The sequence below is a fragment of the Marmota flaviventris genome, chromosome 5 (assembly GCF_047511675.1).
Source record: "Marmota flaviventris isolate mMarFla1 chromosome 5, mMarFla1.hap1, whole genome shotgun sequence".
Taxonomy (NCBI): domain Eukaryota; kingdom Metazoa; phylum Chordata; class Mammalia; order Rodentia; family Sciuridae; genus Marmota; species Marmota flaviventris.
In genome coordinates this window covers 29,769,747-29,783,298 of record NC_092502.1, presented here as the reverse complement: position 1 = coordinate 29,783,298, position 13,552 = coordinate 29,769,747, and the positions used below count along the sequence as shown (strand labels likewise).

Below are 13,552 nucleotides of genomic sequence, written 5' to 3'. Positions count from 1 at the left end.
AATTAAGTCTAGATTATTAATTGTGTTATTGAGTTCTATAGTTTCCTTATTCAACTTTTGTTTGGAAGATCTGTCCAGTGGTGAGAGAGGTGTGTTGAAGTCTCCCATGATTATTGTATGGTGGTCTATTAGACTCTTGAACTTGCGAGTTTGTTTGACGAACATAGCTACACCATTGTTTGGGGCATAAATATTTATGATTGTTATGTCTTGTTGGTGTATGGTTCCCTTAAGCAGTATGTAGTGTCCCTCTTTATCCATTTTGATTAACTTTGACTTGAAATCTATTTTATTTGATATGAGTATGGACACTCCTGCTTGTTTCCGAAGTCCATATGAGTGATATGAGTTTTCCCAACCTTTCACCTTCAGCCTATGTATGTCTTTTCCTATCAAATGCGTCTCCTGTAGGCAGCATATTGTTGGGTCTTGTTTTGTGATCCATTCTACTAGCCTGTGTCTCTTAATTGGTGAGTTTAAGCCATTAACATTTAGGGTTATTATTGAGATATGGGTTGTTCTTCCAGCCATATTTGTTTATTTCTGTTACTAAACATGGTTTGTTTTCCTCTTTGATTATTTCCCCCCCCCCTTTACTGTCCTACCTCCCACTGTTGGTTTTCATTGTTATTTTCCATTTCTTCTTCCTGTAATGTTTTGCCGAGGATGTTTTGAAGAGATGGTTTTCTAGCTGCAAATTCTTTAAACTTTTGTTTATCGTGGAAGGTTTTAATTTCATCTTCCATCCTGAAGCTTAATTTCGCTGGAAACACAATTCTTGGTTGGAACCCATTTTCTTTCAGTGTTTGAAATATGTTATTCCGGGATCTTCTAGCTTTCAGAGTCTGTGTTGAAAGATCAGCTGTTATCCTGATTGGCTTACCCCTAAATGTAATCTGCTTCCTTTCTCTTGTAGCTTTTAAAATTCTCTCCTTATTCTGTATGTTGGGCATCTTCATTATAATGTGTCTAGGTGTGGATCTCTTATGATTTTGCACATTTGGCATCCTGTAGGCTTCTAGGATTTGGGATTCTGTCTCATTCTTCAAGTCTGGGAAGTTTTCTCGTATTATTTCATTGAACAGACTGCTCATTCCTTTGGTTTGGAGCTCTGTACCTTCCTGTATCCCAATGACTCTTAAGTTTGGTCTCTTAATGTTATCCCATATTTCTTGGATGTTCTGCTCATGGTTTCTTAACAGTCTTGCTGAGCTGTCTATGTTCTTTTCCAGTTGAAATACTTTGTTTTCATTGTCTGATGTTCTATCTTCTAAGTGTTCTACTCTGCTGGTAGTATTCTCCATTGAGTTTTTAAGTTGGTTTATTGCTTCCTGCATTTCTAGGATTTCTGTTTGTTTGTTTTTTATAACCTCTATCTCCCTGTATAGTTGATCCTTTGCTTCCTGGATTTGTTTGCGTAATTCATTGTCGAAGTGATCTTTCATTGTCTGATTTTGCTGTCTAATGTCTTCCTTGATACTCCAGATCATCTGAAGCATGTATATCCTGAATTCTTTATCTGACATTCCATCTGCTGCAGCTGTTACCTCTTCTAAAGTTGCATTGACCTGCATTGCTTGTGGTCCTTTCTTTCCTTGTCTTTTCATACTGCTTGCGTATCTTTCCTGCAGGCGCGGGCAGCGGCTCTGCTCTCTCCTTATTCCAATTGGGGTGTCGTGACTACCACGCTGGCAGGTCACTGGGCCTGTTCTGGGCGCTGGCGGCGGCTCTGTTCTGCCCCTACTCCAATTGGGGTGACGAGTGTACCACGCCGGCAGGCCACCGGGCCTGATCCGCCAGTCGGTTGCAGGTTTTCCTACCCTGCAGGCGCGGGCGGCGGCTCTACTCTGCCCCTACTCCAAATGGGGTGACGTGTCTGTTGTACCGGCAGGCCACTGGGCCTGTCCCACTGGTCGGTCGCATATCTGCCCACCTTTCGGGCACGGGTTGTGGCTCTGCTCTGCCCCTACTCCAATTGGGGTGTCGTGACTACCCCGCCGGCAGGTCGGTGGGCCTGTTCCTGGCACGGGCGGCGACTCTGCCCCTACTCCAGTTAGGGTGATGTGTGTACCACGCCGGCAGGCTTCTGGGCCTGATCCGCCGGTCTGTCGCAGGTCTGCCTACCTTTCAGGCGCGGGCGGCGGATCTGCCCTGCCCCTCCTACCACGCCTGCGGACCGCTGGGCCTGATCTGCAGGTTGGTCACAGGTGTGCTCACCCTGCAGGCACGGGTGGCGGTTCCGCTCCGCCCCCACTCCAATTGGGGTCACATGACCACCACAACGGCAGGGCCTGATCTGGGCGCGGGCGAAGGATCTGCTCTGCCCCTACTCCAGTTGGGGTGATGTGTGTACCACGCTGGCAGGCCGCTGGGCCTGACCCGCCAGTCTGTCACAGGTCTGCTTACCTTGCAAGCGCGGGCGGCGGCTCTGCCCTGCCCCTCCTACCACACCCGTGTACCACTGGGTCGCGGGTCTGCCCACCTTGCGGGCGCGGGTGGCGGCTCCGCTCTGCCCCCTTTCCAATTGGGGTCACGCGGTCACCACGCCGGCGAGCTGCTGGGCCTGCTCCGGGCGCTGGCGGCGTCCCGGCTCCTCCCCTCTGGCTCGACGACAAATCGAGAGAGACTCGGGTGTCTGTGCCTCACTCCCCCTACCAGGAGACCAACTGTTTCTGTCGCCGCTGGTATTGATGAAGTTCTCTCCTCCGCCGCTTTCTGATGACATCAGATCTCTGCCATGTTGGTATCCTGTGCGAATGGCAGCATTTCGTTCCCCTTGCCGGGCAACCAAAGCAACGGGTGAGTCCTGACCGGCCCTCAGCAGGACCCGGACCGAGAAGCAGTTTCCGTGGGCTCCTAGCCCTGGGCCAGGGCAGTTCCGGGAGCCGGAACTCGGCCGCTCCATGCTCGGTGCTCACTCCGATAAGATCAGACTCTAAGAAGCACCCAGGCACTGAGCCCGAGCAATCTGTCTGCAAGCCGCAGGCGAATGGCAGCCTGAAATTACCTGTTCTATGGCTGAATGAGCTGCGGTCAGTCGAAAACAGGGATGGTGACGTCAGCTTTCCAACATGGTGGCCGCTGGCCTCCTCTGTGGTCTGACCGGTGTGGAGAACCGAGATGGACCGGCTTCCTTCCCCCGTCTCGAACCCAGAATTCAGCCCTGAGTACGGTGCTTGCACGGCTCCAGAAACTGCAGCGCTGCATCCCTGCGTCGCTATCTCCTCGTTTCCCAGCGCGCGCTGCAGACTCTAGCCGCTGGGTGATTTGCTGAATAAGCAGTGTTACCCTCCGTGCGACAAACCTCTCGCGTTTGAGTCCCCGTAGCCGATCCTCGTGCGATGGAAATCCTTCCTCCAGGTTCCGGAGCACCCCACTATTGCTGGAAATTCCTAACAAGATAGCCTTTAGCCGTCCTGACTTGTCATACTCCCACACAGTGAAGCAGCACACGGGGGCAATGCACTCCCCTCGCCGCCATCTTCCTAATCTCTGTAGCAAACTCTTAATGCTTCTCCATGGAAGGATACAAAGTTGTGCTAGTCAGGTTTTTGTAAAAGTGACAAAATACCTGTCACAAACAACTTAAAACAGAGGAAAGATGTATTGATTTATTTTGGCTCACAGTTCAGAGGTTTGAGTCCAGGGTTGGCTGATTCCTTGGCCGTGGACCTGTGTGAGGCTGAGCATCATGGAGGAGAACGGCTGTGGTAGCAGGGCTGGTCATCTGGTGGCAGCCAGGAAAGGCCAGTCCTTTTTCAATAACAGGAAAATTGTGAAATACTGACTCTTGAAGAAAATAATTTGTCTTTTCATTAACTCATTCTTAAATAGCCTGAGGTACACATTCATTCTCCACCTGTCTTTTCTTAGTTTCTATGTGGAAAATAAATGTGTTCCTAAAACTTTGTTATGACAATAACACAATTCCTTAATTTATGACTCTACTGACAGTCTTGTCAGACAAGACTGTCACTTTTCCACAGGTATCTTTTTTTTTTTAATTTGTTTGGTTACTCCCATTGTTTCAACTCCCATTTAATTTGCAAGAATGTTTGAATCACATCACTTCTATATTTAAAAAGTGTTTAGAGAAAAAACTTTTTAGATCGAATCCATCCCATTTATTGATTCTTGGTTTTAATTCTTGTGCTTATAGGAGTCCTATTAAGGAAGTGGGGGCTTAATCCCACATGATGAAGATTAGGGCCTACTTTTTCTTCTATTAGTCACAGAGTCTCTGGTTTACTTCCTGGGTCCTTGATCCACTTTTGAGTTGAGTTTTGTGCATGATGAGAGATAGGGATTTAATTTCATTTTTTTGCATATGGATTTCCAATTTTCCTAGGACCTTTTGTTGAAGAGGCTATCATTTTTCCAATGCATGTTTTTGGCACCTTTGTCTAATATAAGATAATTGTAATCTTGTGGGTTAGTCTCTGTATCCTGTATTTTGTACCATTGGTCACTAGTCTTCTTTGGTGCCAATACCATGCCGTTTTTGTTACTGTTGCTCTGTAGTATAGTTTAAAGTCTGGTATAGTGATGCCACCTGCTTCACTCTTCCTGCTAAGGATTGCTTTAGGTATTCTGGGTCTCTTATTTTTCCAGATGAATTTCATGTTGCTTTTTCTATTTCTATGAGTAATGCCATTCTTGGGAGCAAATTTTTACCCCTCACACATCAGATAGAGCACTAATCTCTAGGGTATGTAAAGAACTCAAAAAGCTAAGCACCAAAAAGAAAAATAAATAACCCAATCAATAAATGGGCCAAGGACCTGAACAGACACTTCTCAGAAGAGGATATACAATCAATCAACAAATTTATGAAAAAATTGCTCATCATCTCTAGCATTTAGAGAAATGCAAATCAAAACTACTCTAAGATATCATCTCACCCCAGTCAGAATGGCAGCTGTTATGAAGAAACAACAATAAATGTTGGTGAGGATGTGAGGGAAAAGGTACACTCATACATTGATGGTGGGACTGCAAATTGGTGCAGCCAATATGGAAAGCAGTATGGAGATTCCTTAGAAAACAGGGAATGAAACCACCATTTGACCCAGCTATCCACCTCCTCAGTCTATACCCAAAGGATTTAAAACAGCATATTACAGGGACACAGCCACATCAATGTTCATAGCAGCACAATTCACAATAGCTAAAATGTGGAACCAACCTAGATGCCCTTCAGTAGGTGAATGGATTAAAAAAAAAAAAATGTGGCATATGTACACAATGGAATATTACTCCGCAATAAAAGAGAATAAAATCATGGCATTTGCAGGTAAATTGATAGCATTGGAGATGATAATGCTATATGAAGTTAGCCAATTCCAAAAAAACAAATGTCAAATGTTTTCTCTGATATAAGAAGGCTGATTCATGGTGGGGTAGAAAGGGGGAGCATGGGAGGAAAAGATGAACTCTAGATAGGGCAGATGGGGCCGGGCAGGGAATTAGCAGGGATGGTGGAATATGATGGACATCATTATCCAAAGTACATGTATGAAGACACGAATTGGAGTGAACATACTTTGTATACATTATATACAAGCAGAGATATGAAAAATTGTGCTATATATGTGTAATAAGAATTGTAATGCATTCTGCTATCATTTATTTTTTTTTAAATCAATTAAAAAAATAAAAAGTGGGGGCTGGGGATGTGGCTCAAGCGGTAGTGCGCTCGCCTGGCATGTGTGTGGCCCGGGTTCAATCCTCAGCACCACATACAAAGATGTTGTGTCCGCCAAAAACTAAAAAATATTTAAAAATAAAAATAAATAAAAAGTGTTTAGTTCCCACCATTACCTGATTTCCACTCTTCATTATAAATTCAGACCTTTCACCTCTCACCACAATTTGCAGTTTGGTTTTATATTCCACTGTCCCCCTATTTATAGATTCAGCTTCATGGCAGATGAAGATGCTGTTCCCTGAAAATTTTTTGCTTTTTCCTGCACTTGTACTTTGTAGTCATATTTCTCTCATTTTATAGCTCTGCCTTGATGACATTTTCATTTTTGTCTCTATCTCCTTGGAATATACAGCAGTTTTTCTCTATGTCATACCACTTTCCCACTATACTTTTTGTTATTTTAAGTTAATTGTAAACTTGACATTTTGCATTATGAGAGTGAATTTATAGAGAGCAGAGTTGATATCTTACTAACTTATATTTCATGCTTGAGTCAAGCACAGTTTTGGCACTTAGAAATTAATCTAGAATTGTTTTTTTGTTTTGTTTTGTTTTAATGAAAGTAGAAACCAGCCAACATTGGTTCCGAGGAAAATGCAGAATAAATCTGCTAATGTTTTATTATACAGGGCAGAGGAGCCCTTACTTTTCCTGTCTGTCCTGTTACAGAGATTATGAAATGGACCAGCCTACACTATATAATTGTGAAAGATTAATTTCACAGGATTCTTGCCTTGACCAGAAATCCAAAGAGAAACCCTTATATGGGCCAAATGATCCATGAAAGAGGTTAAATAAAATACTAAAAATGAGAATACAGAAAGAAGCAGCATTGAAAGTGTGAGGTTCTAACTTCATACTTGCTCTAAGTTTGAAAATGTGGTTTTTGCAAGTTTGTATAACTCTCTTAATTTCAACCTGTGATAGCTACATGTTTATCTAGATGTAAACAGGAAAAATATTCTCTGATAGTTCATTTGGGAAAGGCCAAGTCACCAGCAAATTACCTCAGACTGTCTACAACACCAAATTATATGCACACACATACACAGACATATTCATATGACAGAAAAGGAAAAATACAATAATTTTAATACTTGTATTTTTAGTTCTGTCACCAATATACTTTTCCTACCCTGAGCTTATTTTACTTATCATAGTCTTTCTGAGGGCTTACTGTATCCCAGGTGCTAGGATAAAGAGGTTGAAAGGCCGTGTCTTAATCTGCTGTATATCCTACCTTTAAAAAAAGTAGAACTCATATGTTTTATACTAGCTCTTGGTTATCATATTATTCTCTCAAATTCTGTTTATGAATTTAAAAATAAAATTTGGAGAGGAGCTTTTTCCCCCCTCTTTAAATTGTGAAGTTTTTGTTTTTGTTTTTAACTCATAGTTCACACACTTTCTTATTGAGTACACCAGTTCTCCTTATGAGCGTAGTATTTAGTTATAACATGGGATTGTCCCTGTATGGTGCTTTCAGGTAGACTAGGTGACTTATAAAACACTGGAATTTATTTCTTAGTTTTAGAAGCTGGAAAGTCGAAGATCAAGTTGCCAACAGATTTGTCATCTGATCAAACCCTTTTTGTAGTTCATTTGCCATCTCATAAAGGCCCTCTTTCTAGATAGACACCATCTAACTGTGTCCTCTGGGCTATTTTATTTATTTATTATGGTACTAGGGATTGAACCCAGGGATGCTTTACCATTTAGCAACATCCCAGCCCTTTTTTATTTGGAGACCAGGTCTTATTTAAGTTGCTAGGCTGGCCTTGAACTTGCCATCCTCTTTCCCCAGCCTCCTGTGTTGGTGGGATTGCAGAACACTACTGTATCCATCTGGCCTTTTTCTTAAGGGTACTAATCTAAACATTCATAGGGTTCCAATGACCTAATCACTTTCTTCGTAACTTAATCTCTTCATAGGTCTCACCATCTAATACTACCATCTTGGGGATAGGGATTTAAACATAAGAATTTTAGGGGCTCTCGGAATATATATACCTCAGTGGTCAAACACTTATGTAGCATGTACATAAGATCTTTAAGATCTGAAATTAGGTATTTTGTTTGGATTGTTTACCAGCTATTACTTAAAGCTGTGCAGAAATGTAAACAAGACTCTCATTTGCAAGTATCAGAGCCCTAACTTGAGTTAACAGAAGGATAGTTTATTTACCCACAGAGAAAACAGTGGCAGCTTTAGCCTCAGGGAGCCTGGATACCTGCAAGTGTGTTGGCCTCATTTGTCTGGCTCTAGTCATTTGGTGTCCTGTGGCTGGCTTGTTTGTCCTCCCTCTTTTCTCTGGGACACTTGTCACAGGTGCTGTTGCTGCACATGTCATGCTCTTTTAAAAAAGAAATATTTTTAGTTGTAGATGGACACAATAACTCCCTGCCCCCTCTCATAAATATGAGTGTGTGTGTGTGTGTGTGTTTTAGATGTTGATGGACCTTTATTTATTTTTATGTGGTGCTGAAGATCAAACCCAGTGCATTACACTTTTTGTGCATTACACTTAATTTATACTTTTGTAAAAATTGCTGGTTCTTTTAGAGGTATGTGACACAATATATTACCAAAGTTGTGGTTGTTGAATTCATTTTAAAGATTAGTTTTAGAATAATCTCAGCTCTTTTCACACTGTTAGATCTAGTGATAAGGCAATGGAAAACGAGGAGTATCCATCTTTTATGATGAGCCTATTTTAGCAATACTATTCTACCTTGTTTCAAACTTTTGGTTTTATATGGTTTTGGTTTGGGGCTTGTGAATGTATGTGTTTTGGTATTTTGTTTTGTTGTTATTTTTGCTTTTGTTTTTATTTTGTACCTGGGATTGAACCCATGGGCACTTAGCCGCATCCCCAACCCTTTTTATATTTTTTATTTATAAACAAGAGTCTCAATGCTGGGGCTGGCATTGAACTTGTGATGTTTCTGCCCCAGAGAAATATCCCAAGCCACTGGGCCATCATGCCTGGCTCAGACTTTTGTTTTGAATTTACATGATCACCTACCATCTAGCATCTATGATGAAAGAATATATTACTTGTAAAGTGATTGTTGTTAAACTTTCTCTTTCTCATACTTCATGTTTTAGAAACCTTTGAGTTTAAAAAAAAAAAAAGCAAGTGTTTTCTGGAAAACAATATATTTAGTGATCTTTGAATCTCTTAACCATTTTATACTTCCTGGCTCACATTTATCACCTGGATATCTTACTAGGGAAAGATAAACATGTATTTAAGACACAAAGAAACCTTTTATAAATAACCATCATTTCATTGTAGTCTTAACACAGCATGCATTGTTGCCTAAATTCATTTTATTATTTGGTAAGGACACAAGTTTGAGTTATTTCAGACTGTGATATACAATATTTTCATATAAAATGATAAATGATTAAAATTTCTTTCTGTAGGCTACAGAGAGTGAAGTAGGAGATGTAGATTTAACACGTCTTCCAGAAGGACCTGTTGATTCTGAGGATGAAGAAGAAGAAGAGGAAGAGATTGATCGAACAGATCCATTGCAGGGGCGAGATCTTGTTCGAGAATGTCTTGAAAAAGAACCTGCAGACAAAACTGATGATGACATTGGTAAGAAATAAATCTGTTCATATATTTTCCTAGTGTTTCCTTTACAAAGTACTCTGAAAACTTAATACCTTAAAGCAGTGTACATTTATTCTTTCATGATTTTTATGGATCAGAAATTCAGGGAACTATAAAAGAACGATGAATATCAGGAGGCTTGGATCATTGAGAACCATCTTTGAGATTAGCTGACACAGATTGTAAAACAAAAATTTAATTTCATTAAACTCATGTCCATATGTATTTAAAACAGAATAATAATGTCCAAAGTTTGTGAATTAGCTTCTTAAAATTTTTCAAGAATCATATTTTTATTTTCCTAGCTTAAATTTTTGGGTAAAACTTAATGCATATTCCTCTGTGTAATTTATTAAAGAATTATTTAGTACATAATTAGTTGGCAAGTTGAATATTAAATATGTTGATGTTATCTTTGAGGAACAAAGGATAACTCAACATCAAGTATATATTGTTAGGATTCAATTAACATTTTCTCATAGATTTTCTTTTTATACTAGTCATATTGCCGTTCAAATCAGAAGATGCTCTTGCTAATAACAGCCATAATTTATATCAGTAAATATCAAAATATTTGAACATTCGTTACCATTCCAAAGATATATTATTTAATAAGAACATTATCTGGACAGAAACTGGAAGTACTTTTGTCATGGAGAAAGGTGTTTTTGTTTTTGTCTTTTGCAATGTTGAGTATCAAATCCTCAAACATACTTAGGCAAGCACTTAACTTCTGAGTACATCCCCAGCCTGAAAGTGCATTTTTAATGGTAAAGAATTACATGCTACGCTGTCTTCAGAGTTTTTTAGAAATTGAAATGTAAGTATTTCCAATTATCTGTGAGCATAGAGCTCCTTATGGTTATTTCTGTTAAAGCCTCTGGGTAGCTATCTGTGTTTCTCCTTTTTTCTTTCTTCCTTCTTTCCCACTACCTCTCTGCTAGAGCCATTAATTCAGAAACTGGCAAGGGGCGTTAAGGGATTGAGAAAAGACAGATAAACACATAGAAAGTTGTACCAAGTGGGACACCATCTTCTGATAGAGTAACAGTGACCCAGAGGTAGCTCAGCACATTTATTATATAGGTTTTATTATCAAAAGGTTATTTGTGGGAAGGTTTCTGCAAAGCAGGCAAACTAAAGGACGCAGCACTGGGGAGACATTAGCGTTATCTTACTATGCTCAGAGTAGTTCTCTATCCCTGGGAGCTGGTGCCTGAGCTCAAGGTCCAGACTGATATAACTCCATGCCTTTGCACAGTTTCTTCAAGCCAGGTGTCACCATAGCAACTGAGCAATCTTGACCTGTACAAAGGTACAGGTCAGAGAAAACACAGGCAGTCACAAATCATGATCCAAGTCACTGCTTTCCATGCTTCTTTTTTTTTTTTCTTTTAATCCCCTGCCATACTGAGAATTGAAGCCAGGGTCTTCCACATGTGAGACAAGCACTCTGCCACTGAGCCATATCCCCAGTCTTCTTATTTCTTTGAAACATGATCTTATTAAGTTACCCAGGCTGTCCTCATGTCCTCATGATCCTCATGTCTCTGTTTCCTGAATAGCTGGGATTATAGGCATGTGCCGCCACCCGCAGTCTGTTTCTCCCTTGTATTTATCTTTATTGTTCATGTGTCTGTATACTAAAAAATGCCTGAGGAACCCATCAGCCTTTATTGTAGTACATAGATGCTTTGACAAATCTTGTACTACATTACACATTTGTTACTCCTAACAGTTATTTATTGGCATTGATGAGTTACATTTAAAAAAAGAAAGAAAAATCCCTAGCCAATAAGATTAAAGACTTTTTTCATTAATCTGTTAGGTCTAAGGGCATCACTAATCCAAAATACAATGGCATCTCAGGCTAGGTAAATTAGATAAGCCTTCCAGCTTTATCTCACTTTGAGTTCATTGTTTTCTCTAGGGGTTATAAATTCTGGTATCTTTCCATATGCCCATATTTTATGTATGAATCTGAATATACATGTAAAGTAAATAACTGATATTTTTTTCAGTCAATGGTCTTTGTAATCTGGCTTTCTCTAGCAGCATAAATTCACAAGTCAGTTATGGAATTGGATATTGAAGTCTAGATTTTATTCTCTTTTAATGTATCATCCTAAAATTTGTTTTTTATAGAACAATTACTTGAATTTATGCACCAGCTTCCTGCTTTTGCAAACATGACCATGTCTGTAAGGAGAGAGCTCTGCTCAGTGATGATTTTTGAAGTGGTGGATCAAGCTGGAGCTATTATTCTTGAGGATGGGCAAGAGGTAGGTTAGCAAATAAATGTCACATTATTTAGTATGGATGCTAATTTCTACTAATTTTACTTTTAGAAGAATTTTATTTCCATAACCTTGTGTAAATCCTCACTTTTGAAATTTAAACTGAACAGTGAGCTAGAAGGAACACTTAAATTTGAAGTAGTTATGATTTCTAAGGAGAGAAATTTTTTGTTTATCTTTACTTTATCTTAATTTTTATTTCCTAGCAATGGATTTTGTGCAAAATAGATAACAAATTTGGTTCAACAAATATTATTTATTTTCATTTCTCAAGGTTCTTAATTAGTATTCATGTATTTATATCATTGTTTAAAATGTTTATAAAGTTAAATGTATGTATTCTCCATTTTCTTTCTCTATATTAACATGAAAAAATGAGGCAAATGTATTGGTACCACTGCCTCCTACTGGACAAATCCCAATTGGGGCATTTATGTGGCAATTCTGTGTTTTAAACTGCTTAGATAGATGCAGCTGAGTGGAGAAAGGATGCAGGGGGATTAGAAAGTATGACTATTGTTAGGAAGTGTTTTGATATTTTTCTTATCAAGTTAGTAATGATTAATGCTGAGATGTTAGTTGCTGAACATTGTCATTTATTTCTAATAGGAATAAAAATTGGTATAGTATTTCTGGAAAGTCATTTTTCTAAATATCAAAAGATGTTCATTATAGCATATTTTTAATAGTAAAAATTGGACGTGACCCAAAATATCCAAGAATAAGAAATGGTTATTCAAATTATTACATAGCCACAGAATATGACATATGCTGGGCAAGTATTCTGCCACTGAACTACACCCTCAACTTCTCACATTATTTTAAAATTATTTGATGGAAATTCTGTGAGGGCAGGGGCCAAATCTCTAGCTTTTTTTTTTTTTTTTAACATATTTTTTCTTTACATTCTACACATAAAGTGTGCTCCCAAAAAAGTTTGGTGAATAGATGAGTATAGCATTAAATTTTTTAAAAAAGCAGAATAATATAAATATCTTAACTATTCAAAATGATATGCACACAGATGAGAAATAAGCCAGACTTCCCCCCCCCCCCACACCCACAATTTTTTGTGTTGTCTTAATTTCCCACAGTTCCATCAGCAAAAATTTGTTGTATGTCAGCTGTGTACCAGCTTCTGCTCTAGACCCAGGGATGTAGTGGAAAAAAACTGGGTAGTCCCTAATCTCAAATAACCTATGTAATCCACAAGTTCAGTAGTGAGTATATTTTACATTTAAAACAGTAAAAAAAAAAAATACACTTTGTGAAAAAAAAAAAAATTCTTTATACACTGATTACCTTTTGGAACTGACAATCCTAGATTTTCCCTTAAGTCACATTAAAACTATTGAAAGTTTACCATATAATAAGAAGGGTTGTTTATTAAAGGGAATTAAATGGTCTTTTATTGACACACAGTGACCTTTAAAAGAAATATCTCCCTGGAACATTAATTTCTTCCATATAAATGAGGACATTGTCTTCTTAACCTTAGGAGAAATTTTGAGCATTCTATTTTGTTAGATATGCCTTAAAATTCAGGCTTTTCCTAGTCTTTCTAAATTAATCACTACCTTTTTTGGTATTCTTACTACATGTCAGACACCTCTAAGCACTTAGTATGAAATAACTCAATTAATATAGTAATTCTATGATAGATTCTATTGTTAGGACCATTTTAGCAGTTAAAAAAAAAAAAAAAAAAGAGGTTCAGAATGGTTATATAACATGCCAAAAGTCACCAGGCTAGTTAGTGGCAGGGTCTGGATTAAAATTCCAAAAAATCTGTGCTCTCAAACATTACATTTTTGCCTCAGGAAATTTGGTAATCATGAAAGCTACTGATTTCCTTTGGTTACTAAAAGAAGAAAGTATAAAGTAAACTTCAGTGGTTGTGCAGACTAGAATAGGGAACATAAAAT

The 13,552-nt window shown here is 38.9% G+C and overlaps 1 protein-coding gene across 9 annotated transcripts in view; it reads left to right on the top strand.

Moving 5' to 3' along the window:
- Window positions 1-13,552, top strand: part of LOC114080969 (rap guanine nucleotide exchange factor 6) — a 223,218-nt gene that overhangs the window by 129,429 nt on the left and 80,237 nt on the right. For all 9 annotated transcript variants that reach the window (XM_071612047.1, XM_071612046.1, XM_071612048.1 and 6 more), the window contains 2 exons: window positions 9,138-9,315; window positions 11,476-11,612. In XM_071612047.1, the coding sequence (XP_071468148.1) occupies window positions 9,138-9,315; window positions 11,476-11,612 (315 nt within the window). The remainder of the gene's footprint in view (window positions 1-9,137; window positions 9,316-11,475; window positions 11,613-13,552) is intronic.